Source organism: Rhineura floridana, chromosome 10 (assembly GCF_030035675.1).
Source record: "Rhineura floridana isolate rRhiFlo1 chromosome 10, rRhiFlo1.hap2, whole genome shotgun sequence".
Lineage (NCBI taxonomy): Eukaryota > Metazoa > Chordata > Lepidosauria > Squamata > Rhineuridae > Rhineura > Rhineura floridana.
The window spans coordinates 74,158,560-74,186,318 of NC_084489.1; the positions used below are offsets into that span (position 1 = coordinate 74,158,560).

The 27,759-nt window shown below is 41.6% G+C and overlaps 1 protein-coding gene across 6 annotated transcripts in view; it reads left to right on the forward strand.

Annotated features, from left to right (window-relative positions):
- The window catches only part of DIP2C (disco interacting protein 2 homolog C), a 401,118-nt gene extending 374,135 nt beyond the window's left edge, over positions 1 to 26,983 (forward strand). For all 6 annotated transcript variants that reach the window (XM_061585822.1, XM_061585823.1, XM_061585824.1 and 3 more), the window contains 7 exons: positions 5,288 to 5,349; positions 16,231 to 16,288; positions 18,277 to 18,351; positions 20,311 to 20,485; positions 21,463 to 21,586; positions 23,292 to 24,240; positions 24,509 to 26,983. In XM_061585822.1, the coding sequence (XP_061441806.1) occupies positions 5,288 to 5,349; positions 16,231 to 16,288; positions 18,277 to 18,351; positions 20,311 to 20,485; positions 21,463 to 21,586; positions 23,292 to 23,544 (747 nt within the window). In that variant the 3' untranslated portion in view covers positions 23,545 to 24,240; positions 24,509 to 26,983. The remainder of the gene's footprint in view (positions 1 to 5,287; positions 5,350 to 16,230; positions 16,289 to 18,276; positions 18,352 to 20,310; positions 20,486 to 21,462; positions 21,587 to 23,291; positions 24,241 to 24,508) is intronic.
- Positions 26,984 to 27,759: the final 776 nt, after the last annotated feature.

The window sequence follows — 27,759 nt, forward strand, 5'->3', positions numbered from 1 at the left end:
CTGCGAACCTGTGTCTTAAGGGGGAGTACTACCCCATCCAATCTTGGTAAGTTCCCTGTTTCCAAATCGGACGTGCGACTAACGAAGAGCACTTCTGTTTTATCTGGATTTAATTTTAGCCTATTCAGCCTCATCCAGCCCATCACTGATGACAGGCATTGGTTCAGGGGCTGGACAGCTTCCTTAGTTTCTGGGGGAAAGGAGAAGTAAAGCTGAGTAACATCAGCATATTGATGGTATCGAACTCCAAACTTCCGGATGACCTCACCCAGCGGCTTCATATAGATGTTAAACAACATCGGAGATAACACTGAACCCTGCGGGACCCCGCATGTTAGGGGCCAAGGATCTGACTGAAAGTCGCCGAGTACCACCTTCTGGGTCCTACCCTCTAGAAAGGAGCGGAGCCACTGTAAAACAGTGCCTCGAATTCCCATCACAGAGAGGCGGTCCAGGAGGATATCATGATCAATGGTGTCGAAGGCCGCCGAGAGATCAAGGAGAACCAGCAAGGATATATTTCCTTTATCTAGTTCTCTGCGCAGGTCATCAACCAAGGCCAAGTTAGTCATGATCTGTGTGTCACTGATTTCAATGAGAGTTAAGTACAGTCAATATAGTCTGGATCCAGTGCATTGCTCTTAATCCTCAGTAAGAGATTCTTCCTAAGAACAATTCTGATTAAATTGGAGGAATGGCAGGAGGTCTAAACTTGAGTGTGTTAAAACCTTACCAGCTCATTGCGTGTTAGGAACTTTTCTACATTAATGATCCCCCCACAAACAAGAACTTTTCCATTTGCTTCAACGCCAGCACACTTTCATATATACATCCTGGTTATAGGCATTGGATTGGCCCTGCCACTGAAGTGAATCAGAGAACCTCACTCATGTTCTTTGTGTATGTTGGAGTTTCTGAAAAAGTTGGGTTGAAGTTCATGACTTCTAAGAAAAATAATTGTTGACATAGAGCACAGGGATCCTTGAAAACCAGAGTCAACCCATAACATTTTGGTGTCCAGGATGAAATATCCGGAGTGTACACTGTCTCCCCTTAATTAGGGCTCACCCTTTTTCTCTATATATCACACAAGGACTGAAGTGACCCAACACCACTTGGGACTGCTTCTAATTTCCCACAAGCCACTAGGTGCACATTTATAGCTGCAAACCAAGAGCTAAACTGTCATAAACAGGAGTGCAAACCTAAACAGTCCACAGATATTAGAGTGTGATTTTCCTTTCCTTTCCTTATAATGGAAAAGGAATAGCCCACCTATTTTGTTTTGTTCTCTAAAACATGAGAAAAGAATAGCCCTAGTGGACAAGTCATTTAAAATAAATGTGTGACCTGGGCATTAGAAACTGAGACAGGCCAGGCCACTCTGACCCAAACCAGCTGACAACCTTACAATGAAGCAGTGGATATTGGGATGAGTCAGGCTGTAGACCCTTTGCCCCAGCGAGTCAGACATCTGTGCTTTATGCCACTTACTGAAAGGAAAGGGCAGTAATACTGGGACCTAAAGGTTAGGATGTGCTATAACTGTAAGTACAATAGGTATTTTTACAAATTGCGTCAGAGATGTTAGACTTTGGTTTAGGCTATTTATTTATTTTTAATTATTTACATCCTGCTTTTCCTCCAAGGAGCTCACAGTGGCATACATGGTTCTCCCCGTTTTATCCCCGCAACAACCCTGTGAGGTAGGTTAGGCTGAGAGGCAGTGACTGGCCCAAGGTCACCCAGTGAGATTTGTGGCTCAGTGGGGATTTGAACCCTGGGCTCCCAGGTCCTAGTCTAACACTGCACCAAACTGGAATGGAGTCCTCTGCTTCATGGCTCAGTTACCATCATGATAGCAACCCTGTGTCTGGGGTGTACCGCTTCAGGTGTTCAGGGGGAGTCTCATGACAGAATGCACTTACGTAGAGCCCCCACCTGCAGTCTGGGGAGGTATGGCCCAGACATTGGTTTACTGCTTCATTAAGAACTAGGCCACAGTGCCCATGTAACTATTATAGCGGGACCTTGATAATGCCAGTGAAAGATGCATGGTCCCAGTCATCAATTAATTTTGTCAGTGGACCATATTGAAAAGTAAGATATTGGTGACAGGCCATGACCCTCCTCCAAAACCAGCCAGCCACTGGGTCCCATTGCCATCGATCCCATCCAGCTGCACCTCTTTATTTTTCTTGGGTTGGACAATCATGAGAGCATTTGGCACCAAGTGGGGTTTAGTGCATGTTTAGTTTCTTTAAAACACCACATTCTAGAAGTCATTTACAGAAGAGCCTTCTGTAGTTTAGCATTGCTGTTCTGGTAACAACTATAGAAGAAGCTTTTATTTTATTCATTCCTGGGAGTAGACTGAACTCTGGGTGAGAGAGGAATAGTAAGTATATGTCCATTTGTCATACCTTAATAATGCAGAGCAGCAGAGCTTTATGTAATCCCCTTGGAGAACAAGCTGTTGCCTCTGCCCCCCAGCCCTTTTCATTTTTTTGCAAAAGCAAAGGGACACCTAGTACAGGTAACATGGTTCTTAAACTAGCTAGGACAGTAAATCCCAACCATTATGTCAAGAGGAGGGGGGAGGGCACGCAAAAACATGTGATGAGGGAAGGGCCAGTGTGCCAAGAGAAATGCATTTAATTTTTTTACATGAAAGGCTTACGTGGGCCCAAAATCATCCATCCAAAAAGGGAGTCTGCCCATTTCATCTCTGTATGATTCACTGCCCTGACCTTCCAATCAGATCTCACAGAAAAGAGGTAATTCACATCTTTGCACATTGAGACTGGATAATTAAATCCTCACACTGCAGAATTAATAGCACTTGGAGAAGGCAAGCTCAGACGGGTGACGCATACAGAAACAGAGGGGGACAGTGGTCCTCCAAAGATGGGTAACTCTTACACACACGGAAGCTTTTCAGATATAAAAAGTGAAGTGTGCCTTTTTTACTGTAATTCAGAGGAAAAAAATATGTCCTTTGTCTCTCAGTGGGAAATGCTGAGAGAGGCTGTAGCTTTTTCCTTAAATTTTGCTTGAAAGATGGAGTGAACTCTCAGGACATCCTGTCCACTAACAGTGTTGTCTATATTGTCTCTTAAATTGCTTAACTCTGTTTGTCGAAGGTTAGCAAGTCTGTTACTGTTTCTTCTGTCCGCTCTACTAAAATGTTGACACATCTTTGTTTTTATTTTTTAAACCTTTAAGTGGTATAATAGTTTCATTTGTAAGATTCCTGTATTTGACATGGTTTTTCCTTTTATTTTACTCCCTGCTTTTTGCATTATCCCCTCTTTTTATTTTCCTCCCAACTTCCATTCCCTTTTTTATTTTTATTTTTATTTTTTTTTCATGTGCTACTGTCTCTCCTTCTCCCCAAATCCCTCCTGTTCCTGCTGCTGTAGCCACACAGGCTGGGGAAACTGGCCAAGCAGGTAGGGGATTTTCCATGTTCCCTAAAATATCCACCTATCCACTCCTAACAGTGGGACAGACTAGATGGAGTCTGGAGATTTTTGTTTGGGGGGGGGGGATGTGCACATTGTCCATACCCTTCAGTGCTGGCATTTGTGCAGGGGCAAGAAAGGAAGTAGCCTTATCATTATGATCTGGATGCAGTCTTCATCAAAAGTTAGTTTGTGCTGCTTCATTAACATGCCTGAAGTTTAAAACAAAAACAAAATCAGTAAACAAATCAGTTTAGCTTTCATGTTCAAGCTGTCACAATTGATTTTTTTATAAACTGGTTCTGGTCAACTATGAAAACATTTCCTAAGATAATATTTATAGATCTGTATCCCCACCCCTGATCCCCTCTATTAATGATGCTTGAAATGAGGTTCTCCACTCAGCACTAGTCTGTTACACTGCTGAGTATATATATGAGCACATTGAAAACTATATCTTCTCTGCCAGCTAGATAGGATTGTGTCTTGTGTTGGCTTTATAACAAGCTGAAGTGGCTAGTGTGCATGTTGCCTCTCCTGTAACTCTCTCCTGCTCTCTTGGTGGTGGGGTGCTGATAAGTGTTTTTAATAAATGTTACTTGTTTAGATGTCACTTGTTCTCTTTGGTACAAAAAAAAAAGGAACAGAGGAGAAATACAAACTTCCAGAAAGGAATGACATGTTTTCTCTTCCACCTTTTTTGTACATGCCCCAAATATCTATATAAGTTCCAGATTCATGATGTTGTGCTGGACGACCAATTGTTGCTGCCTATGCAAAAGAAGTCAAGGGCATTATGTAGATGGAAACTCAGATTTGCCAACAAGCATACAGGAGCCAATCACAGGTCACTGACTTAGTGTACCTTTTAGAATAGACCTTTTCTGCAAATGTGTTTTTGCATTGATTTTAAGCACACATTGTACACTTAAAGAACCCACAAACGTGGAGTGGCTATTTGTTGACACAGAAAACTTGCAGAGCTGAATGTTGCAGTGTGTCCTGAAGCTGGTTAGAAAACAATGTGGTTTGACTCATCCAATTTCTCATCCAAACAATTTATCCTGGACTGCAATATTTTGTTCTTGGTCCATGTTCTTCTAGTTTCCTGTTTTGGCAGCAGTCATGTGTGTAGCAGATTCTAAGGGGACAAAGAACCCGAATAAAGCTCCTCTTGGGAGTTTAGCACTTGTACAAGGAAAGGAATATTGTGGGGTTAAAGGAGGAAAATAGGTGGAAATGGAGCAGCATCAGTGCTTCAGGTTAATAAGACTATGTATTTATTTACTGTTACAAGAGCTGATTTGGAATAATAGTGAATTAAACTACAGTGGGATGATTTAAAAAGGAGCAGAATAACTGCTTATACTTCTTCAGTCCATATCTGCTAATATTGCATGTCCTGCTCTTTAATACCATTAGGGTTTAAAACAATAAAACTCTTTGCATGTGTGAGTGTCTCAGCAAATCCATATTTCCCACTTGAGCGCTTGTCTCTGCCAGTACCAGCCCTGTGTCTTCGACTGATTCTGCCTTCTGTACTATTTTGCTAAACTCCTAGTAGATGTGTGAGTTTCACTTGTTTACGTTGACACTAGTTTTCAATAACACAGGCAACTGGAAGCTCGCATTTGCAGCCAACAGTTTAAAGAGTAAGCCCAGCAAGGTATGGTTAGTACTCGCCTATCACCACTGATGCTTATGTATTCAGTGTGGGTTTTTTCCTCTCCTTTTTAACAAGGGTTTTCTAACTTGAATGGTAAGTAGAATGCAGAACATCTCTATTCTATGCAGAGTGCTAATGAAAAGGTTTTCTTTTACAGGGTACATCTGGGCCAGATCCAACCACTGTGTATGTTGACATGAGGGCCCTCAGACATGACAGGTATGGTGGTGGTGATGATGATGGTGATGATGATTTTAAAATTGTAATATCCAAAACTGGAAAATACATATAGTGCAGCTTGGGGGTGGGGGATAGCAATAAGTGTCTTGTCAGAAGCAGAAAGCAAATTATATCCTTCCTGTCCTAATGCAACACTCAGGGTGACACATGCAATATTTAGAATCTCAATATTATCTAAAAAACAAAAATCATCTTATAAAAATAAAACTGATGCTGTATGCATTGTAACCTAGAGAAGAACAGTAGTAACCAAACTTTTCCAAGGCTTTTAAAAATATATATTTAATAAATATATAGGACAGGCAGGACATATTACATCAAACAGAACATCACCTGCAGGTCCTGCAATATAATTTATGTCATCTAATCCAAAAGACCAGGATGTGATATCCAATATGCAGGAAAAACCACAACTGACCTATGCACACACTTCAGAAACCACAAATCAGTAATCTTAACAAAAAAATGGAGCAACCAGTTGCAAAACATTTCAACATTGAGGGTCACAGCCTGTTGGACTTTTCCATTACAGCGATAGAGATGCCAGCAGATCCAGCGGCACTGACTAAAAGGGAGAACTTTTGGATATACTCTCTGGACACATTGGCCCCACATGGCCTGAACCTGGAGGACAGACAGTACCAGCACTATTTAGCTTCTGCAGATGAAGCCCCTCTGAGCATTCCATCCTCAGAGCTCTATAACTGCCATCTTGGTAACAGCATTTGTATGTTAGCAGCTAATGAAGGCGGAAGCTGAAACGTTTTAATGCAATAAAAACCTCTGTTTTGTTAATCACAATTATGTTTATATATATAAATAAATATATGCACGTGTGCACACAGACATTTTTGACTGCTCATCTAAGGCCACAGAAAGAGAGGTGTTCTATCAGTTGGGGCTGTTTGTAGGTAGAGAGTCCACAAGGTGGGTGCTACATTTGACTAGGCCCTGATTTTTACAGCTAACTGCTTAGCTTAAAGGGCGAGTGGTGCAAAAGCTCCCTCGATTACCTAAACACTCAAGAGGTGCATATGGATAAAAAGGAGCAGGTTGGTTATTTTTGTGGTGTGTGTTGTATCATCACATACAATAGCAACAAGTGCACTTGCTTGGGTAATGGTTGCATATTTTATATCAGATATAAAATGTTGCTCTTCTGAGTACACGGAAAACAAAAGTGCCACTCTGAGGGCCAATGTGAGGATTATGCTTGGCAAATGGGGAAAGAAACGCTAATTACATAAAACGTTTGCAAGTGCAATGCAGAGTCTTAACTTTTATTTCATTTAATGTCTCCTTAGCTATCCAACACATAGTGCCTGGCCAAAACCTCCCAACCTCTTCAGATCTAGTTCATTCCAAATCAGACCAGCTAGTGCCTAGGAAAGGCCTGTCGAAGGCCTGAGGAATACATCTAGTTAAAATGTGTGCACTGACTCTCATGATAGTAGCCCTCATACTTGGCACTTGACCCTAAATGAATTCATTAGGCACTAATTTTAGAACAGCTATATCTTTTAAAATGTATAGTTTATTCTTCACTACTGTCAGTTAAGACTGATATGCAATAAGATGTGGAACAATGCTAGTACGCTTGGGAACTATAGTTCTCTTCTCATAGATAATGAGAGATGTCAGCTTGGGAGATTGGCCTGTCATTATTCCCTCTCTTTTAATGAGGAATTTTTGTGCCCTCCTCCCCAATACTTTAATCTCCTTTGCCTTCAAAAAGAAAACATCATATCAGGCATTTGGTGTTATTTTGGAAGCTGAAAGTGGGGTGGGAAAGGAATTAACAAGCTTTGATGTGGGAATTGGGTCTTGCTGGACAAATAGCTTTGTAACCTGCCATCAAGGAATGTCAACTTGTGTAACTACAGTTATGATTAAGATTTATTATGAAAGCTAGTGTGTTTACTTAAATAAGTGTTTCTCTACTTATTTCTCAGTTCTAGTTCTACAAAACCTAAAGGGACAGCTCAACATTTATTTGCTTAGAAAGGCTTTCAGAGAGTCTCTCACCACAAGCTCCTAAAAGAATTGAACAGTCATGAGGCCAGAGGGGTGATCTAGCCTCTCTGGTACATTCTCATCTTTGAAGGGTGTAAGGAACGTAACGTATACAGAATACAGAGCAATAATAGCCAGAAATGATGCAAGCCCTCTGCTCCCTCCCTTTTTAGTGTGATGGCTTCCCACCCTCGCTGCCAGGTTTCCTGAGGTGTGATGGCTCTTTTTGCTTCCTTACTAAACACAGAATGCTGCTAATTTAGTGCTTCTAGCCAGTAGATTTCTCCCTTTTGAAAAGTGCACTGTTCCCATTTTGTGGCCCATTTATGCCTCACAAACATGGAGCCAGTCATTTTGGCTGTTCTATTTCTGTGTAATAAATTGACATACAGTTGGGGGGAGAAACGTACAGGGTTGCCCTGCGCCTCCTAAGCTAGCCTACTGCCCTCAGGTATGGTAGAGGACTAGTGTTGAAGTAACATTCAACTGCCAGTCCCTCTGGCCTTTGGTACATGGAATGGGGAGGGTGCCATCTTGGCCTCAAACAGCAGAATATCTTGGGCCAGCACTGGAAAAGGGGATCTGAAATCACAGTTGTTAAAGAGTGTGAACTTAATGTACCATTGTAGGTAGACTCTATAGAACTTGAAGCTGCTTTTTTAACATGGAGAGAAAATTTAGCAAACCTGCTAACTTTAAATAGGTTTCTTCCAGAATACTATAGTAAAGATTTCCCTTCTGGGCCCTCTGGCTATTGATCTCTCCCTCCCAGTCTCTCTCAGGGTGAGGGCAGTCTTTATAACTTGCCATGTGGCATGTTCAGTTTAGTAGAGCATTGCTTCACTCCTCCCCAGCACGTCGAGTCAATTAACACTTTTATTGGATTTTAAATTATGTGTCTGATTGTGCTGAATTCAGCAAAATGCATTAGGCAACACTAGAGAGTATTAAACATGCAGAGAGCTACTCAGTGCTGGAGTCTGGAAGGCAGCGAACTGCTCAGTAGGTTAGTCGGACAGGAGTTCTATGTGGATTTATTTTCCCTTCCCCCACCTCTGATCCCATGAAAATGAAGGAATGTAGAAACATGCTGGTAGTAGTAAAAGGGTCATGTGACTTGCAAAAAAGACAACTGAGAGTGGTGGATCTCATTCATTCATTAGAGATCCATGTCTAATCAAAGGGAAATTTAAAAAGTGTACAAATTATGACATTTCCTAAGCATAGTTCTTGAATTAAAGCTATCACCCTAAAAGCAAACGTTTCTCAGTTCTAACTTTGAATAATAGGAATTAGACACTTCCCCCCCCCAAAAAAAACTCACAGTATAGCCCAAATATTTTGGGCCTGGGGGCACATTTTGAATCTAAGAAACTGTTGTTGGCACCACAAAATACATTCTGGCAATGCTCAAGACAAACTGGCAATGCTCAAACTCCCTCAGAACAGATAACACACACAGAGGCAAAAAAGCAGCCAACCCCTCCCCCCCAAAATGGGCACTGCACCCAACCAAACCCCCAACTCATTTTTATTTTTACAAAAATAAATATTTGTAGAGGCAAGGGGCCTTGGTGGGCACCAGGGGATGTCTGAGGGTGCCATCATGCTTCTGGTTGCCATGTTGGGGACTCCAGCAGTATAGTGTGCACTTTTATAGTGGTCCTAGTCAACAATCAGGCCGCAGCGTTTTGCATGAGCTGCAGTTTCCGAACCGTCTTCAAAGGTAGCCCCACGTAGAGCGCATTGCAGTAGTCCAGTCTTGAGGTTACCAGAGCGTGGATAACTGAAGCAAGGTCGTCGCTGCCCAGATAGGGACGTAGCTGAGCTACCAACTGAAGTTGGTAGAACGCACTTCGTGCCACCGAGGTTACCTGGGCCTCAAGTGACAATGAAGGATCTAAAAGAACTCCCAGACCTATGGGGGCCTATGAAGAACTCAGTCAGAACAGCGAGATCTATATGCAAGAGGCTATAGAAACTGGTGTGCAAAAAAGTACACTATCATTTTGGGTTAGAAATCTTGCCACAAATTGAGGAAATTCTGACTTTAAAACAACAACAACAATATTTTCAAACCACTTGACTGTAAAAAACCTCTAAGCGGTTTACAAGAAACATTACAATTATCAATACAACAGTTAAAAACAAGCAACTAAAACATTTTTACAACCAAACAACAACAGACTAAAAAGATTAAAACACATCAACATCTGTGTGTCTGGATAGGCCTGCTTAAACAAAAAGGTTTTAAGCAGGTGTTGAAAAGAATACAGCAAAGGTGCCTGCCTAATGTCAATAGGCAGGGAGTTCCAAAGAGTAGGTGCTGCCACACTAAAAGAATGATTTCTTACAAGTGCAGGATGAGTATTATGTGGCACCTGTAACAGAGCCTGTTCTGCAGAGCAAAGTGCTCAAGTGGGCATATATGGGTATGGCAGTCTTACAGGTAAACTGGTCCCAAGCTGTCAAGGTCGTTATAAACCAGTAGTAATACCTTGAACTTGGCCCAGTAACAAACTGGCAACCAGTGCAGATCTCTGAGCAGAGATGTTACATGCTCTCAGTAGCAACATAGAATTCATTGCAGTAATCTAGTCTTGAAGTCCAATGCCTTAACTACTGTCATCAGGCTGTTCTGGTCCAGGAATGGTCACAGTTGTCTTACCAGGTGCACTTCTAGCGACTGAGATTACCAAGGCCTCCAGTGATAGAGCTGGATCCAGAAGCACCGTCAGGCTGTGTACCGGCTCCTTCAAGGGGAATGCAGCTCTGTCCAGGATAGGCAGTTGACCAATTTCTTGGACACAGGAGCCACTCACTCACAGTGCCTCGTCTTGGCTGGGTTCAAGCTCAGCTTATTTTCCTTCATCCATCCCACCACTGCGTTCAGGCACCAGTCCAGGGCCCACACATCGTCTCCTGATTTGAAAGTTAAGGAGAAATAGAGCTGAATGCAGCATACTGATGACACCTTGCCCCAAACCCCTAATGACTGCTCCCAATGGCTTCATATAGATATTAAATAGCATTGGGGATAAGATGGTGCCCTGTGGCATCCCACAGTACAGCTGCCAGGGGGCTGAAAGAAAACCACCAAACTCTACTCTCTGGACTCGGTTCTGTAGGTAGGACTGGAACCACCATAACAAGATGTCCCCAATTCCCATTCCATGGAGCCGGTCCAGGAAGATACCATGATCAACAGTATCAAAAGCTGACAAGAGATCAAGAAGCAAGAAAGAGCAAGGTCACACTCCCCCTGTCCTGCTCTTTGTAACCAAGGTTGACTCAGTCCCTTGGCCAGCACCTGAATCCGGATTGGAACGGATCAAAATAATCTGTCTCATCCAAGAATGCTTGCTGCTGCTCCACCACTACGCTCTTCACCACCTTCCCCAAGAAGGAGATATTTGCAACTGGTTTATAGTTATTCCAATCCAAGGGTTCCAGGGCCGGTTTCTTTAGGACATGAGTGGCTCTCTGTAGTATCAGTGGAAAGGTGAATAATTCCGACCAGCCTTATCTCCCAAGTGTGTCTAATAAGGAATGCCTCCACTTAGGAAGGAACGTTTGTTAAAGGAAAGAATTGGACATGTTTAGCCTTGAGAAGAGAAGACTGAGGGGAGATATGACAGCACTCTCCAGGTACTTGAAAGGTTGTAACACAGAGGAGGGCCAGAATCTCTTCTAGATCATCCCAGAGTGCAGGACACAGAATAATGGGCTCAAGTTACAGGAAGCCAGATTTCAGCTGTGCATCTGGAAAAACGTCCTAACTGTTAGAGCAGTATGACAGTGGAACCAATTACCTAGGGAGGTAGTGGGTTCTCCAACCCTGGAGGCATTCAAGAGGCAGCTGGACATCCACCTGTTGAGTATGCTTTAAGCTGGATTCCTGCATTAAGCAGTGGGTTGGACTCAGTGGTTTTATAGGCCTTTCCCAACCCTACTATTCTAATATTAAATCTATGAATGTGTTGTGACCATGGATCACCTGAAATGTACATTTTGCAGATACAGTTTAACATGGGTACAAGCACCTTTCAGATGTAAGAGCATTCCCACATTTTGGGCCAATTCATGGAAAGAAGGTTTATTAATAGCTACTGGCTACGGTGGCTAAATGGAACCAATATGTTCAGAGTTAGGATGCAGCTGAATATCAGATTCTGGTGAGAAATTGAGGAGTTTTGTTTGCCTTCATATGTACTTCCTGGAGCCATCTGGGTGACCCCTGTTGGGTAGACCCTTGGTTTGATCTTGTAGGGTTCTTCTTATGTTCTTCAAATAGAATATTTGAGTGTATATTTTAATGAGTGGCAGGTGAACTCCCCTGGTTCAGTTTGGAATGGGATTTAGCAAACCAAGGTATTTTCCAACATTTGGGAAATAGCTCTGTTTTCTCCCATATCCAATTTTGAAATGTGAGCCCTGTTGTGCTTCCAGTGATGTAATGGGGAGCACTACAGGGTCCAAATGTCTCCCTGCTACCCTTCTTTGCCATTCAACTTACCTAGCAACAGCAGTGGCCCTTTGAGCTCTGCATCAGCAGAGTCCCAGGCAGAAGGAGCCCTGGGATATGCAGCTGACTATAAACCTGCAGTGCCTTGGGGAAATTATGTTTCCTAGGTGGTTGACATCTGGGATGCCATTGTACCGTTCAAAACATGAAGGAAGTAGGCCACCTGTGGCCTTCCACATGATGATGGACTCCTGACCCCATCAGCTTCAGCCAGTATGGTCAAGTGATGATGGGAGCTGCAGCCCAGCAACATCTGGAGGACCACATGTTCCTCATCCCTGAAGTAGGCACAGGTGCTCCATCTTGTTTTTAATCGGAACCAAAGAAGCAGGTGCTCTTTTCATAATGCAGCTGAACTTTATAATGAAGTGGCATCTACATGTTACAGTCCAGGTAATACAATTCTTGCAAGGATGCCCATCTAGTTACAGTAATTTTAGAATGTGGATATTACAATGTACCATTTGTAATTCAGTAATATGAGAGCATTGGTCAGGGGTCTGATTACTTTTGCAAGGCACTGTACCGTATTGTTTATAGTTGCACTCTTGGCTTTTTCTGATCAATGGACAAAGGAGAGTAACCCATGGGAATGCAAACTGAGCTTTTGTCAAAATGGCAGACAAGGTACATAAAATAAGGGTTCTCTCAACGCCCACCCTCACCCCACTCTGTTTCTATTCAGGTAACAGGGAAAAAAGGTATTCAGGAACCCTTTGTTGTTGGGTCAGCATAAACAGGAGTGAGTCAGTGGTCTTTCTAGCTTTTGCTCAGTTCAAAATAGGATCCCCATGAAGAATTACTGGCTGCTTAGAATCTTAATCAATCTAGATACATATCTACAGCGCATTCTTTTAGTACTTGTATTGACGGCGGTAGAGAGGATTGGTTTGGGAGTTAGAAAAGCACTCTTATTGAGTGTATTCCTCTCAATAAGTACCGGATATGATCCATGTGACCTTTACAGCAGGGGGTGCATGAATCACATTTCAGACTTGCCTGCTCTTTTCCGATCTGTATCATTTGGCATGCCCATGGCATTATAAAAAGCATGTGGGTGTAGGCTTGAACAGCATCAGAAAGTGCTCAGGAACATGGCACAACAACCAAGGAAATGTGTGTGCAAAAATAGCATAGCATGAAAATAGGACAGCAAAATTTGAAGAACCGGGGGAATAAGAAAAGAGTAGACTGAATCAAGTATTAAAGACACTTTTAAAAACCCATGTTGACAAGCTTTGATTACAAAATTCTAAATGATATTTTGGACCTGGATGGTTTAGAAATTGCCTTCTGTTCCATGCATTATCTAATTCTTAAGATAGGATTAATGATAGTTTCTAAAAAATGCAACAACAAGGGCATGTACAGAGGTGTTCTAGGGTAGTTTGCACATGAGCTCTGAAATTCGTTTTTTTCTTGGGCTCACTAAAGCCTGGATCTAAGCATGTTCTGGTTGGCATGGAAGATCTTTCCAACTGACAAACATAAGTAGCCAGAGATATACATGGGTTATTACACTATCATTTTAAATATGTGTTCTTGTTAACATTATACATGCACTATCTGCTTTATTTTGTAGTTACTTTTTCCCCCTTTCATTATCCAGTTTCTGCCTATGTATTTAGGGCAGATTACAAACCCAGTAAGTAACAGCTCAGGGAATTGTGGTGGTAGCTCATGCACCTACTCCACAATTCTGCATGAATGGTAGTGCCACATGCCTGAATGTGTAAATGAAGCCTTGATAATTTTGCAGTTCTTCCACTCCACTGTTCTAAGGCAGAATTGTAGGAACTGAACTTATTATACAAACTGGGCTTATGAATGTGTGCTCTGCATTTTATATGTCATGTGCATATGTGTGTGCACTGCCCACCATGAGTACAGAATTCCCAGCTCTCTTAAGGTTTGAACTGGCCCATAACTGTTCCATAATTAATTTTCTGTTGGTGTCAACTAGCAATAACACTGTTTTTCAGCACTGCAGGATGCCCTGGATCCTGAGCAAGATTCTGATAGCTCCCTAACCCTTTATTAGTTACTGTATCATGTGATGTTGAGCTGCCACCCCTTCTATGAGATCTGGATCTGGCAACCATCATTTGACTTCAAACACATTGAAACCTGACTACTCTAATATTCACCCGTGTTAAACATGGCATGAAATTATAATGGATTTGTCAGCTTTCTAACCCTGAATCAAAACATGCAACAATGAACATTGTTGTCATTTTATTAAATTTCTATCCCACCCTTCCTCCCAAAAGGACCCCATGGCTTTGTAACTTAACTTTGTAACTTAACTTCAGTTTCCTAGTCCTTCAGGCACTGAATTTTGGAAGAAGAAAGGGAACTAGAATTTAACAGCCTTAAATCCTGAAACAGTTTTTAAAACTTCATTGCAAATAGCTTCTTCTCACTGCAATGTAGTCAAGAAATTGGGTTATTTACATTGGTATGAATGAAATACTTAAAAAAAAAGATTATTCAATAGTTGTTAAAATAGTTTGGCTCTTTGGTTTTTCAGGTAGCTTGTTGAGGTTACTACATTTGTTGGTCTGTCATACTGTTTGAAGTACAACTCTTATGTTGCTTCCCCAGTTTGTTTTGTATAATTCATAACCCATATTTCAGAGGTTTTTGCCTGCTGTCAGCACTCCTACCTCTTCTCACATCTTCCAGTCCTCCCCACTATATACCAAATAGCTCAGGGCCACCTGCTGTTGCTTCCTAGTCTCCTAAGTGCTGGCAGACGAGCTCTTCCCATTGCTCTCTCCTTCCAGAGACTTCCCTTCATCTGCCATTGGAATGACATTTGCAGCAACATTTGCAATGAAAGCCGGTTTGATAAATCTCCTGAAATCACAGCATGGATCCTCAATTGCCCCATGGAATTTAAATGTATGTTGTAAGAAAAAGGATTGGCTTTCATTGGGGTTTTCTTCAAACAGAAATGCAGCATTCTACATGATGAACTTTCCTAATAAAACATCAGTAGTTGTTGTTTAAGAGACCTTATAAAAAATGCCTTCTGATGGTCCTTTGCTTCTGTGGACAGGAATTTTATCACACAGTTTTAGCTTTTTGCACTCTGATAGGCACTGTGGAAATACCAGCACTTGTTAAAACCAAGTGGTACTTGTAATTTTTTAAAAGAAGCCATTGTAAAATGTTCTTAATCACCTTTAAAGATGTGGAAGATACCAAAGGGAAAATCTCAGTATAACCCTCCTCCCTCAGTCATCTGTTCTGCAAATCTTTAAGAACAGTTTTGGTCATAGCTAGTATGGTCTTCTGAGTAGAGTGTTGGACTTTTAAACCAAGAAGTCCTGAATTTGAATCCCCGTAGAGCCACAAAACCCGTTATCTCTCAACCTAATCTAACTAACAAAGTTGTTGTGACAATAACTCCATATAGACAGCTACTTAGAGGAAAGGTGAGATCCAAACAAATAACATAGAGAAGTATCTATAGGTAAATGTGAGGGCCTCTTGCACTTGCACTTCTGCATGTCCATGGAAATGATTTTATATTGGGGGTCAGAGTTCCACAGTCCCACCATTTGTACTGTGGGTAACATAGGAAGGTGCCTTATACCAAGTCAGTCCAAGGCCTCAATATTGTCAGAACCAACTGGCAGCAGCTCTCCAGGGTTCCCAAACAGCAGCTCAGAAAAATCCATTAAAATTAACCATAATTTCATTTAAAACCAATAGTAATTTCATAATCCAGGACTGGGAAGGGGACAACATTGTGCAGGCTTACAATATATGCAATATATTGTTAAATTTAGGCTAATTATAAATCTTTTTTTCCAGCGCTGATAATCAAAGGCATTATATTACATAGGGTAAATAAGCAATTCCACATGGACTAGTAATCTGCGCTGGTAAAGGAAATGAGCATCTCCAAATTTCGCTGGGGCATGTCGAGGAAAGACTCAGTCTGTTCCCCTCTGCTTCCTTCCCATTAGCATTCCTTTCCACCCTAATCCCTCCACCGCCGTATTCTGTCCCATGCCATTTTTGTCGAGGGTTTAGGACCTGCCCGCCCCCGGAGATCCTTCATCCACCTCACTTCATGCTCTACCCTTCAAAGCCTCAAGGAACTTGTGCCAGAATCCCAAAAGCTGTATCTTTTGCTTAGCAGGGAAGTATGAACTTCACTTCCTTGCTTTGAGAGAGCAGGCAACACGTCTGCAGACTGGCAGTGAGTGAAATGGAAGTGCTTGAAAACCCAAACGTATAGCCGATGTTTATGTGCAGTACTGCAATTATTGTCCATTCATTATAGTTGTCCTGTATGTTTTGTTTTTCAGAGTACGTTTAGTAGAAAGAGGATCTCCTCATAGCTTGCCCCTCATGGAATCAGGAAAGGTAAACATTATTTACAGCTCTTGGTATTTTAAAGGACTAATAAACAAATATTTTAACTTTGGTATATGTATAGATATTGGGGGGGCATAAAAATAATGGTCTAGGGTGAGATTGAAAGTGCAGCTAATTGCACAGATGTGAGATCTTTGATGGCCATGTCTGCACTTGTAGCTTGAGTGTACTCAGATACCTGGACTGGTGCTATTCACATTGTGCCAGGGGCAGGCGACATGGTGGGGTGCTGCTGTCACCAGACCTCTAGCCGGGCACGTTGTTGCTGCTTGCTGAGGAGAGGGCAGTGGGGAGGTTGGTGAGGTAAACAAGCACCGGACTAGATCGGCTCTGCTAGTGTGTTTACACTACATCAACATTGCTCCCGCATCACTCCTCCCCCTCAATCTCCAGCAAGCTGCAGCAATGTGGCCCACTGGAGGTCATGTGAGTGGTGGTGCCCCACCACGCCATCCGCTAGTTCACTGTGCTATCTTCCTGCCCCGTACTCTCGAGTTGGGTGCGATATGATGTCAGTGCCATAATCGTGCCTATTGTGATGGCTTAAATGGTTTTCCCCATTATGATCATTACATTTTTAAGGAAATGTTCCTAATCTTTCATCAGTGTGAGGTCATCTTGCCAGAATATTCCTGGGCTGGACAGAGACCATAGGTTTGTTGCCAGGTCGGCGGTGCTGGACTCTCTTGAACTCCAGAGAGTTTAAGACTGTATGAGAGAGACATCGCTGCTTGAGCAGTGTGTATGCTCATCCCATGATTGTCTTGGGTTACTATGTTTGTCTTGGGGTTGCTCCTGTTGATATGTGTGTGGCGATGTCAAAAATCTACAAAAGCTGTTTGAGAGACAGAAGTGAAAGAGAAAAAAGAAATGTGTGTAATTCTTTTGGGGCCCTTCTGGGAACCAAAGGTAATTTTATAAATTAAATTCATACCACTTTTCAATGTTCCTGTCCCAGCCTTTGGCATATAATAGGCCATGCCAGCCTGTCTGCCTGTACGAACAGGGATTTTGGTCTGAGTGTTCATAGGAAAAATGTGGACTAAGGACACTTTCTTAGGACCAAATTGGAGTGTAATACGGGAATACTTTGCAAGCGTGAGACTAAGTTTGATGGTCTTTACAGTGGTTGCGTATCTACAAAAGCATTTTGTGCGGATTGAGTCGCCTACATCACTTGCTGGCAGTTGACCTACTGTGAACAGCAGCTGGATTCGGGCTATTTGTGGTCCATGAGTGACTGCAAGCAAATTGTGTGCATACTCCTTCAGTGTGAAATGTTTTTGTGGCTTTTCATTATTATCTCAAAGCAGAATCTTGGAAGCTATAATACAATATAATCACCAGGAAAGGACTGTGGAGGCGTAGGGACCCTGCTCCTAAAAATTAAGGGGTGTAAGACACACACATGGGACTTTCACAACTACATTCCTGGCCGTAATACAGGTTTTCAGCTTCCTTATAAGCAAACAGGGATTCATCACCGGAGCACAGGAAGTTGTCTTATACCAAGTCGGATCATTGGTCCATCTAACTCCCTATGGTCTACACCAACTGAGTGATGAAATCTCCATGATTTGACAGAGGGGTCTTCCCCAGCTCTGCCTGCAGATCCCAAAGAAGGAACCTGGAATCTTTTGCTGTCAAAGCATGTGCTCTGTTACTGACCATCTCCATCATTGTTGGTGGTGATGGTCATTGTCTTGGCGTAAGCAAAAAGGGAAGGCTGATTACTCGTGCCACTGATGAAATTGCATTTCATAATCATACATTGACAAGGTTTAGTTCCCTCTATGTTACACTCCTCCCCGCCCCAACACACACAAAAACACAAAATAAAAATGCAGACATTTGTAAAAAACATCTGTAGGAGTTTCTTGAAAGGCTCCAGGGGACATGAAGGAAATTTCCGTTGTTGCATAAAATGTGTATCATCTGGCCTCTGACCAAATATGACTCATTTTGTCTTTCAATAGATCCTCCCTGGAGTTCGTATCATTATTGCCAATCCAGAAACAAAGGGACCCCTGGGAGATTCTCATCTTGGAGAGGTGAGTCACAAGCTGTACCTCGGTTGATACCGAATTGCTTGACTTGATTAAAAGCTACCTTCCTTCCCGAACAGCTTTCCTTAATAAGTGTGTGACAAATGGCCTTCTCTAAGCAGGTATGCATCACACTGCTTTATGTAGATATGTGAAATTAATAGCAAGCAAGTTTTTAAACAAATTTGCCTTGTCACAGTTGAGAACTGAGAAGACCATTTCCGAGTTCTTTTTTTTTAAGTCTTCTAGTTTTTTCATTGAGATTTTCCTACCAAATTATTCAGTCTCACAAGAATATATTAATTTTGGTTAAACTCTTAGCCTTGCAGAGCTACTCTACTCACCCCCACATACTTTATTTCAGTAATATAAAGCAAAAATATCATTCACAATACATTTCTATGAAATGTAAGCCAAATTTAGATATAATTGACCTCTTCCATGTATGGAGGGGCCCATTCCAATCTAACAGAAGAGTGCTTGTGAGAAAAGTGACCCCAAATCCAGAAAAGTTCTTCCTTTTGCCCAAGGTCTTTTCAAGACCTTTCATGGTCCACTAAATTTTATATGCCGCAGACTGCATATTCCTTTTTATCATAGTTTCCATTGAAGACTAAGTTTGTTGAACTTTGTTGCCATAAATCAGTGGGATTTAAGTTAAGTTCAACTAAATTAGTCTGGATACCTCCCCTATGTTTCTTGTACTATAGCACAACTGCCGATGCATTATGGTGTTTCACTGTGAGATGTCTTCCATCAGCACTTGTATAAGAGTTCACAGAATGCTAATACATGTTGTCCTCCATGCAGTCCTTTGGACCCAAGCCATTGTCTCTGCCACAGAATTGCTTCCTCCTTTTGGTGTCATAGATTCAAATGATTTAGCTAGATTCCCCACATCATTGCCCCCCCCCCGTCAGGGGCACTAGAACTAGTGTAAGAGGTATCTGCATGATCTCAGCTGCCCATGTGATGGATGCTTTTACATGTACCTGATGTGCGAAAGTAAAAGCTCTTTGACTAACTAAATGCGCTTCCATCAGCTGTAGTGGATGGGTGTTTCAGGGGAGTGCCATTAGCTGAGAGACTTGACCCACGTGGTGCTTTGGTGGTTGAATCAGTGACATATGTAGTATCCTGAGAATGCATATTGCACAAAGATTTATGACATTTATATCCTCTTATTAACTCATTACAGGCATCAGTCTTCAGCACTCTATGTATCTTTGCTGTTGACTGGTAAGATAATTGGGTGACAGAAAAAATGGCAAAATCTTTAGTTGCCTCCATGAACACAAGGAAAAACTTCATACAACTTTATACAAGATCCAAGAGTTTCTTTTGCCAAGAACAATAGTGTACTTATTTTACTCCTGCAGCTCCATATAAGGTTGTTCTTCCTCTCAGACAGTATTTGTAAACACTTTTTTAAAAGACTATTCAGAATACACAATAGAATTGATACATAATAGTATTTATCTTGCTAATGAAGGCGCTTGGGCTGGAAGGTAAACAATACATAAGAAATGGGAGGACCCCATAACAACAGAAAACTTGGATTGTTTGACTGACTGGCTTAGTGCTCAGTTCAGAGTTTTATAAAGGCAATTAATGGGCATGTTACCAGTGTGATATGGGAGCCAATCCCAGGAAACTTAATTGTTGGTTACAGACTCGCCACAGAGACTGGATCTCAAATTGGCGATAATTTTATAAAAATGCTATAACCAGTGATGTTGACTTTGGCAGAACGACTCATATGGTTGGCATTTCTCATTTGGCTGGTATATGCGCAAGGTGCACAGGACTGCATTTTCCTCAGTAAGCTGAGTACTGAGTCAGTATTGATTAGGTTGAAGGGTGTCTGTAGTGCTTAAAATTAAAATGTCTGCAACAGAGAATTATCAGGAATTCTTAATCATCTACAGATATGCCAATGAAAACATAACTTTTCCCCCCACCTAGATATGGGTTCATAGTGCTCATAATGCCAGTGGCTACTTTACTATCTATGGTGATGAATCCTTACAGTCAGATCATTTTAACTCAAGACTTAGTTTTGGAGATACTCAGACTATCTGGGCACGGACTGGCTACTTGGGATTCCTAAGAAGAACAGAACTCACAGATGCAAATGGGGGTAGGTTCTCTCACTACTTTTTAAATGTTTTGTGTGCTGAGCATAATTTTAAAGTCACATAGACCAGGGATTGCCAACCTTTTGGGACCCGTGGGCATATTTCCGAATAAGAGAAATTGTTAGGGGCATCTCACACCCATTGCAACCTATCCTATTGACTACAACAGGATGCTTCTTTGAAGCCCAATTTCAGTGGAGGAATGGGACCCTATGAGTACCAGGGAAGGCCTCTGCTTTACCTGCAGGCACCACATTGGTGAATCCTCACTTAGATAATCTCTGTAAACTATATAGCATTTCCTGACTAGATCTGTTTTCCCGTTCCCAAGACCTGGAAACTTGGACACTTGTTTCTGTACTCTTAAGAACATAAGAACATAAGAAGAGCCTGCTGGATCAGGCCAGTGGCCCATCCAGTCCAGCATCCTGTTCTCACAGTGGCCAACCAGGTGCCCGGGGGAAGCCCGCAAGCAGGACCCGAGTGCAAGAACACTCTCCCCTCCTGAGGCTTCCGGCAACTGGTTTTCAGAAGCATGCTGCCTCTGACTAGGGTGGCAGAGCACAGCTCTTAATGGGACCGTCTCTTTTACATCTTTTGGAGGTATTCACCTTGGTCTGCATAGATAAGGCTGAGGACAAAACATTTCAGAAATTCCATTTGGTTCATACACACTTTCCTAACCTCCTCTACAGTGAAAAGGTTACACAGGAAGCTGTCTTTATACCATTGAGTCTACCTTGATTGGCAGTGGCTCTCCAGTACTTCAGATGGGAGTCTTTTCCAGCTGTATCTGGAATGTTGTCCAATAGGGAATGAGGCCCTTGGGCTGAAAAGCAGTTTCCTCAATCCTGTATTAAACAAATGGACTACAAAAGAAAATCCAAATATTTCAGGCGGTGGTGATGTGCCTGTCCTTGCCTCATGTAAGTGATTTGACACTTCATATAATAATTTTTTTCCCCTGCCTTAAATCCAGAGCGACATGATGCACTTTACGTGGTAGGTGCACTAGACGAAGCCATGGAACTGCGAGGAATGAGGTATCACCCTATAGATATTGAGACATCTGTGATTAGAGCACACAAGAGCATTACAGAATGGTAAGTACTGTGTTATTCTGCCTAATGGTAGGGCTGGCCCTGGCATTCTGTAGGGGAAAGAAGAAGAGAAATCCTAATCGACTCACAACAAAGTTGGGATTTTGTGCTTTTTCATTGAGAGAAAATGGTTACAGAGAAAGGCTTAAAATATTACTACAGCGGCAGTAAGAGCAGAAATCAAAATGGAAACAAATATCCTAACTTTCTCTTGAAAAGAACAAAAGAACTTTGTGGCACTTTAAAGACTTAATCAGGTTTATTATGGTCTCAGCTTTTATGAATGAAGTGTTTCCATCAGATTTCGCGCGTGCGTGCGGGTGTGCGTGTGTGTGTGTGGTGTGTGGTGTGTGTGTGTGTGTGTGTGTAACCTTTAACATCCAAGGCACTGAGAATAACTCAGTGTTTACCCTAAAGCCCTGCAGAATATCTCCCCTTCCCTTTTCCATGACTATTCGTCCCCCACAAAAGTTGGGGGGCAATATTGAGAGACTTTCAGGGGGTGGGCAGATTTTGAGAATTTCTTAGGGTTGGTTTTAATTTAACATACAAGGTGGCCATAGGTTTCCCCCTTTCTTTTATGCAGTATTGCCTAGTTCTTGGGAAAGAGCGCCTCTAGAAACGATATAACATCAAAATGTAGTTAAGTTCCCCAGGGACGTTATTGGTGGTACTGGTGAGATGGTTGCCCCAATTAGCCAGAATGCAGGCAGCCTCTTTTCCCCAAAGAATGCCCTAAGAAGATTGCTGTGTGATGATATAGAGTCATTCCCAAGGCATTATTTCCCAAGAAATCAGCCAAAATTGAACCAGCACCAAGGCTTCTTTTGGAAGGGAGTAAAAGAAAGCAAAAGGGGGAGGGAGCTTGGTTACCATATATTCTAGGATAAGCTTACTCCCATCGCAGAAAAAAAAATTGCTCACCCCTACAATCTTCAGGAGGCATTTCCGAAACTCTCACTGTGTCTTACATGGTATCCCAGAACTGTGGGGTATAGCTGGGAGCACTACCTTGGAAAGGCATTTGGCAATCACAAGTTCCCTGCTATAAATAAATCAGGAGTCACCAATCTTCTTTGCACCAGCGGGCACATTTTGAAGGTTGGGAGGATGCTTTCGGTTGCTTCTCTCTCCCTCCCCCAGGCCACATTCCTCCCTCCTCCCAGTGAGAAAAAAGCACACATGTACAGAGAGATTATTTGCTTTTCCGTGGTGTTTCATGGGTGAAGGTTGGGTCCAGTAAGAATTGAAATGGATCCTCTTGAATAAACATGATTTTCACATGGCTCCAGCCAAAACAGCATCTTCAGTGATAGATTGCACAGTAAAAATTGCAGATCCAGTGTTTGTCAGCACTACAAAAACATTGATCTAAGGCATTAATTGTATCCTCTTGTTCAAATTTCCGAGCTGCCCGTATACCCTTAGAAAGCTCATATTGCTGAAAGAGCAAATGGGAAAGATTATCACTCTCCCATCCTCCTCCTCTGGCGCAATGTGCTTTTTTAGCATGGGGAAAAGGTAACCGCCCTCACCACCTCATGGTGAGGGGGGCTCAGAGGCTTCATGGATACCAGAGAAAGTCCTCAAGGGCACCTTTGCAATGCAGTGACATTGATGGCCCCAGGATTAAATAGATAGTTATATTTGTATAGTGGAACTGAGTAGTATGCTTTATAGTGATTCCAGTTTCCTCCTTGCATTTCAGTGCGGTGTTTACATGGACAAACTTGTTGGTCGTTGTTGTTGAGTTGGATGGATCAGAGCAAGAAGCCTTAGACCTGGTTCCTTTGGTCACCAATGTGGTCCTGGAGGAGCATTATCTGATTGTAGGCGTGGTGGTGGTGGTGGACGTTGGTGTAATTCCTATCAACTCCCGTGGAGAGAAACAACGTATGCACCTACGAGACGGATTTTTGGCAGATCAACTAGATCCCATCTATGTGGCTTACAACATGTAGTCTTGTATCTTTTAAGGCTTCCATGGATTGTACTCAAGATGTATAAACAAAAATTTTTTTGGATGTCCACAAAACGATGTGCTGACAAGAAAGTGATGCTCTTCAGAATGGAACTGTTTCTATTAGGACTTTTCAACGTGCTTATTATTGGCAGGACATAAAATGTGAAATGTGTTTCTTTTACCACTACATTTTAGCACAGAAGGACTTTGGGGTACTGCCTTCAGTTTGATGGAAAGCCCATTATTAGACTTTTTAAAAAAGATTATTTTTTGCTTATTGGGATGATACTGCTTTCTGAGTAATATGGCTTTGTATTTTATGTTAAACTGAAGTAGCTAATTTTTTTTTTAATCTGCCCTTCAAGTGGATATTTTTAAACAGTTCATAATATGACTGAATTGTTTTGGTTTGCTCGTTTTTAAATGTCCATAAAAATCTTTTTCCAATATGAATCCATTACTAATTTTAAGCCATTTTCTCTCCCATTGTCTTAGAAAACTACATTGTGGTACGAGGAAAATACCCAAAACAGCACCTTCTCAAATCAGAGTTTTTAACAGCTTTTTCTCCTGGAAATGCTGAATATATAAGGTGGAAAAAGCCTTTGATTATTAGTGTTAGAATGAACAGAAATTTATAAATAAGGTGTATTTCGGCAATGAACTTGAAGATATCTTTGTACTAAACTAAAAGGTAAAATAAGTTAACTACTTCTGTAATTATGTACAAAATCTTTATTTTGATCTCTTTAGAAGTATAAAAGAGAAACATTCAAGAATATTAAGCTCTTGTAATGTTTGCTAATATAAAAACAAAGGGGTTGTATTATCTTGAGTGGATAGTATCACATCAAATATATATATATATGAAATATAAATTCACTAATGACAAAAAAAAGATTTTAAAGTTTTAAAAGGATGCAGTACTCATCACTTGCATGGTGTCTCTTTTCCCACTGTAGATAATCAAACATTATTCACAAACTCTGAGGAAAAACCAGTCCTGGATTGCTAAGCATCCCTGTCCAAAAAGAACCATCCAGATACCAGCAAGCTAAACCGTTTTGCTGCCTGTAGGGCAGTGAGTACATTTTTAAGGTCGCGATCTTGCCACTATATGCACAGAGTGCAGGGCGTAGAGTGGTTCCTGTAGCACGCTAGAATAAATTTCTGCACCCTGTGCTCTCCCAAGCTTGCTTTGTCTCTCTGCAAGGCCCACTGATTTGCAACTGTGGCCCTCCTATACTTTAGTCTCCAGCACTTCCACGGCCTGTGGTCCCTGGGAAAGAGTCGTAGCAGCAGTGCTTTAGAAGGAGGCATGGGAGAGCTTTGACTGCAGTCTAGCAGCCTTGGAAGAGCAGTGACAGAGCCCAGCATGTAACGCCACTGGTGTCGGAGGCCAATACTGGATTCTACAGGAGCCCTTTCCACTTGCTGTGCATGCAACAGTGTAGGATTTGCTTGCGGCCAAAGACTTTTCATAGTGCACTACAAAGGATTCTTTTCTTTACCGTGGAGATGACAATAAATATTTGTGCTGGCATGTATGTTCATACACTTATTAGACTTTAGAAAAGGCAGGTTTGAAGAATATCACTGTTTTTCCTACCTGCACAATATTGTTGCACAATATTTGTCATCATTTTTTTAAGTTGGGGGGGTTGTTAATTTTTTTTCTTGTGGTAAGGGCAATTTTCTTGTTTTTGTTTTGTTTTTGGTGGTCATTTTGCACAAGAATTATACTTTTTTGTCAATTTTGCCTCCCTGCTGTCTAGTTTGGGCAAGGGGAGGGTGGCGATCCACTTCACACTTTGTAGAAAGTTGTTGTTTTTAAATAGTCTCTCTTATAACACATTTGTTATTGGAGAGTAGCTTAAAGCCGCTGTAAACTATTTGGCACAGCCTGGTGCATCTGCTAACATGTCCTTATGCCAAACAGAGGAACTGATGCTGGTGTTGCAGTTAATCCCATCCCTCAGTTCCAGAAGGAATCTGCCAGTTGGGAAAGAACAGGAATGCATGGATCACAGCTGCCTTTTCTTTCTTTTTAATTTCAGTCTTCAGATAAACTGAAGCTTCAGTTTCTGATTATTTAGTAGTTTTCCTCCCCTCTCCACTTCTTTTTTAAAAAAGTGCGCTTTTTTTGTTTATTCCAGTATAACCTGGTTGACCTGTGTCTGATTAGAGGGTGATGTTTAAATAGCAGCAGTCCAAGAATGCTTTTTAACGGTTCAAAATAATATTAACGTGCTGACATTCATTACAGAATATGCATGACTAAAACGGTTGCAGGACAAAAGCTACAAGATCTTTATATAACATGTATAAGGGAAATATTTTTGTCTACCTTTGCAGATTTCATTTGGTTCTGAAGACCCAACATTGTTTTTTGTGGGGCTGGGAGGGCTCTTTAAAGATGAGGGGTGGTTTTTAGTCTGCATGTAGAATACAGAGCATCTCACCATGGAAAACCTTTTTGTGTTTTAATTTTGTTGCCCTTTTTCCAGATTTTCTTTGCCCTCTGAATATTTCTACCCATGCTCCAAAGACCAATCCTGAAGCATTCTGTCAAAGTGTGGGGGATTTTGTCCCCTAAAATAAAATTTTGTTTTTCTCTTTAAAATGTCAAGTTGCTGAAGGCAAGCCGTTGACTGATTATGACCATAATTACAGTGTATGAACTAACTTGTGATGTCCTTGCTATTGCTGATCTCAGTGCTGCAAAACACAAATTTAGCTGTCATTTTGTTAAAGCATCACTTTTAACTTTCACCAAGTCAACTTTCCACTTCTGGGGAGGGGGACATAGGACTGCAATGCAGTCGTACGACACAGTCAATAACTAATCTCTTCTGAAACCTGTCATCTGTGGTTGTTTAAATTCTCAAACTTAGGACAGTAAATGATGATGAACTGAATTCCTAGATTTGTCGTGCAAGATAAGAGGAAAGAAACACACGTACCATCAGATTCAGCAATAAAGAAGGATTATTCTGTATTAGAAACTGTACTGTAGATAAACCATTCATGAGAATGTATAAAATGTTTGTCTTGTGACCTTGTGCTTTTGAAGTCAGACAAAACCATGTAATCAACCTGATGCACATGCACACTAAAATAAAAAAGAAAGAAAGAGGGTCCACAATGAACATTTGAACACAACTAATCAAACAGGAGCAGATTCCTCATGGTGCTTGTTTATTATATATATTTAATCCTGCTTGACACTTTACCCAAGGGAAGACTGTCCCTTTTATCAGTTGAATGTTAGCAGCGTTATTTCATAGAGTGTGGTGACTGGTTAGAGAAATTCATGTAACTCAGCCAATCACAGTTTCAAACGAAAATTTTTATGTGCAAACAAACAGCAACCTTCTTGTATGTTAAACCACCAGTACGCTTTGTACATCTGTGATAACGCCTGTTTTATATTCAAATGAACAAATAAAAGCTTTTATTTTTGTTGCTCTGAAAATATCAGGTTTTTTAAAATTAGTTTTCTCCATTTTAAAGGAGATTTCCCAGAGCCCTGGCCCCCATCTCACACTTCTGTGAAATAATTTTTTCTTGTTGTTCACTTGAGATCATTACATGTATTGCAGAAAAGAAAATACTCAGGAGGTCTCTGAAGCTAACGTAACCCCTATTCAGGCAATATTACAACTGTGTTGAAAAAAATTGCGTAGGCTCCCCTCCCTCAGTGTCTCCATCTCTGACAGCTCCAATTCCAACCTTCCTACACCGAGTAAGGTCTGAAGGACAGTTCTAAGTGCACTCAGGTGGATCCACTTAGAAGACTCCTCACAATTGGGAACTGTGGCAATGCTTAGAACCGGTGAACGTGCCTAGAATCCTTCCCACTGATATGGAGAGGGCAGGGATGGTGACACTGGGGGTGGGCCATCCCTGCACTCGCTACGCAAATTGTTTCAACACTGTTAGTAATATTTGAGTAGAGCTGCAGTGGTCGCGAGCAAGTGGTTGCTGCATTAGTGCTTCATACATTCTCAGGTGTGCATTTAAGTGTACACATAACTTGCAAAGTATGGGGACCTTATTTCTTTGGTTTTATAGATTTTTACCCACCTCAGAGATTTTTTTGAGGTGGCTTACAAATAGTTTTAAAACCCCCACATACATTAAACACATCAAATAAAGCAATAAACCACAACAACATAAATGACCAGCAAGGCATTGAAACGGAGAACATTAA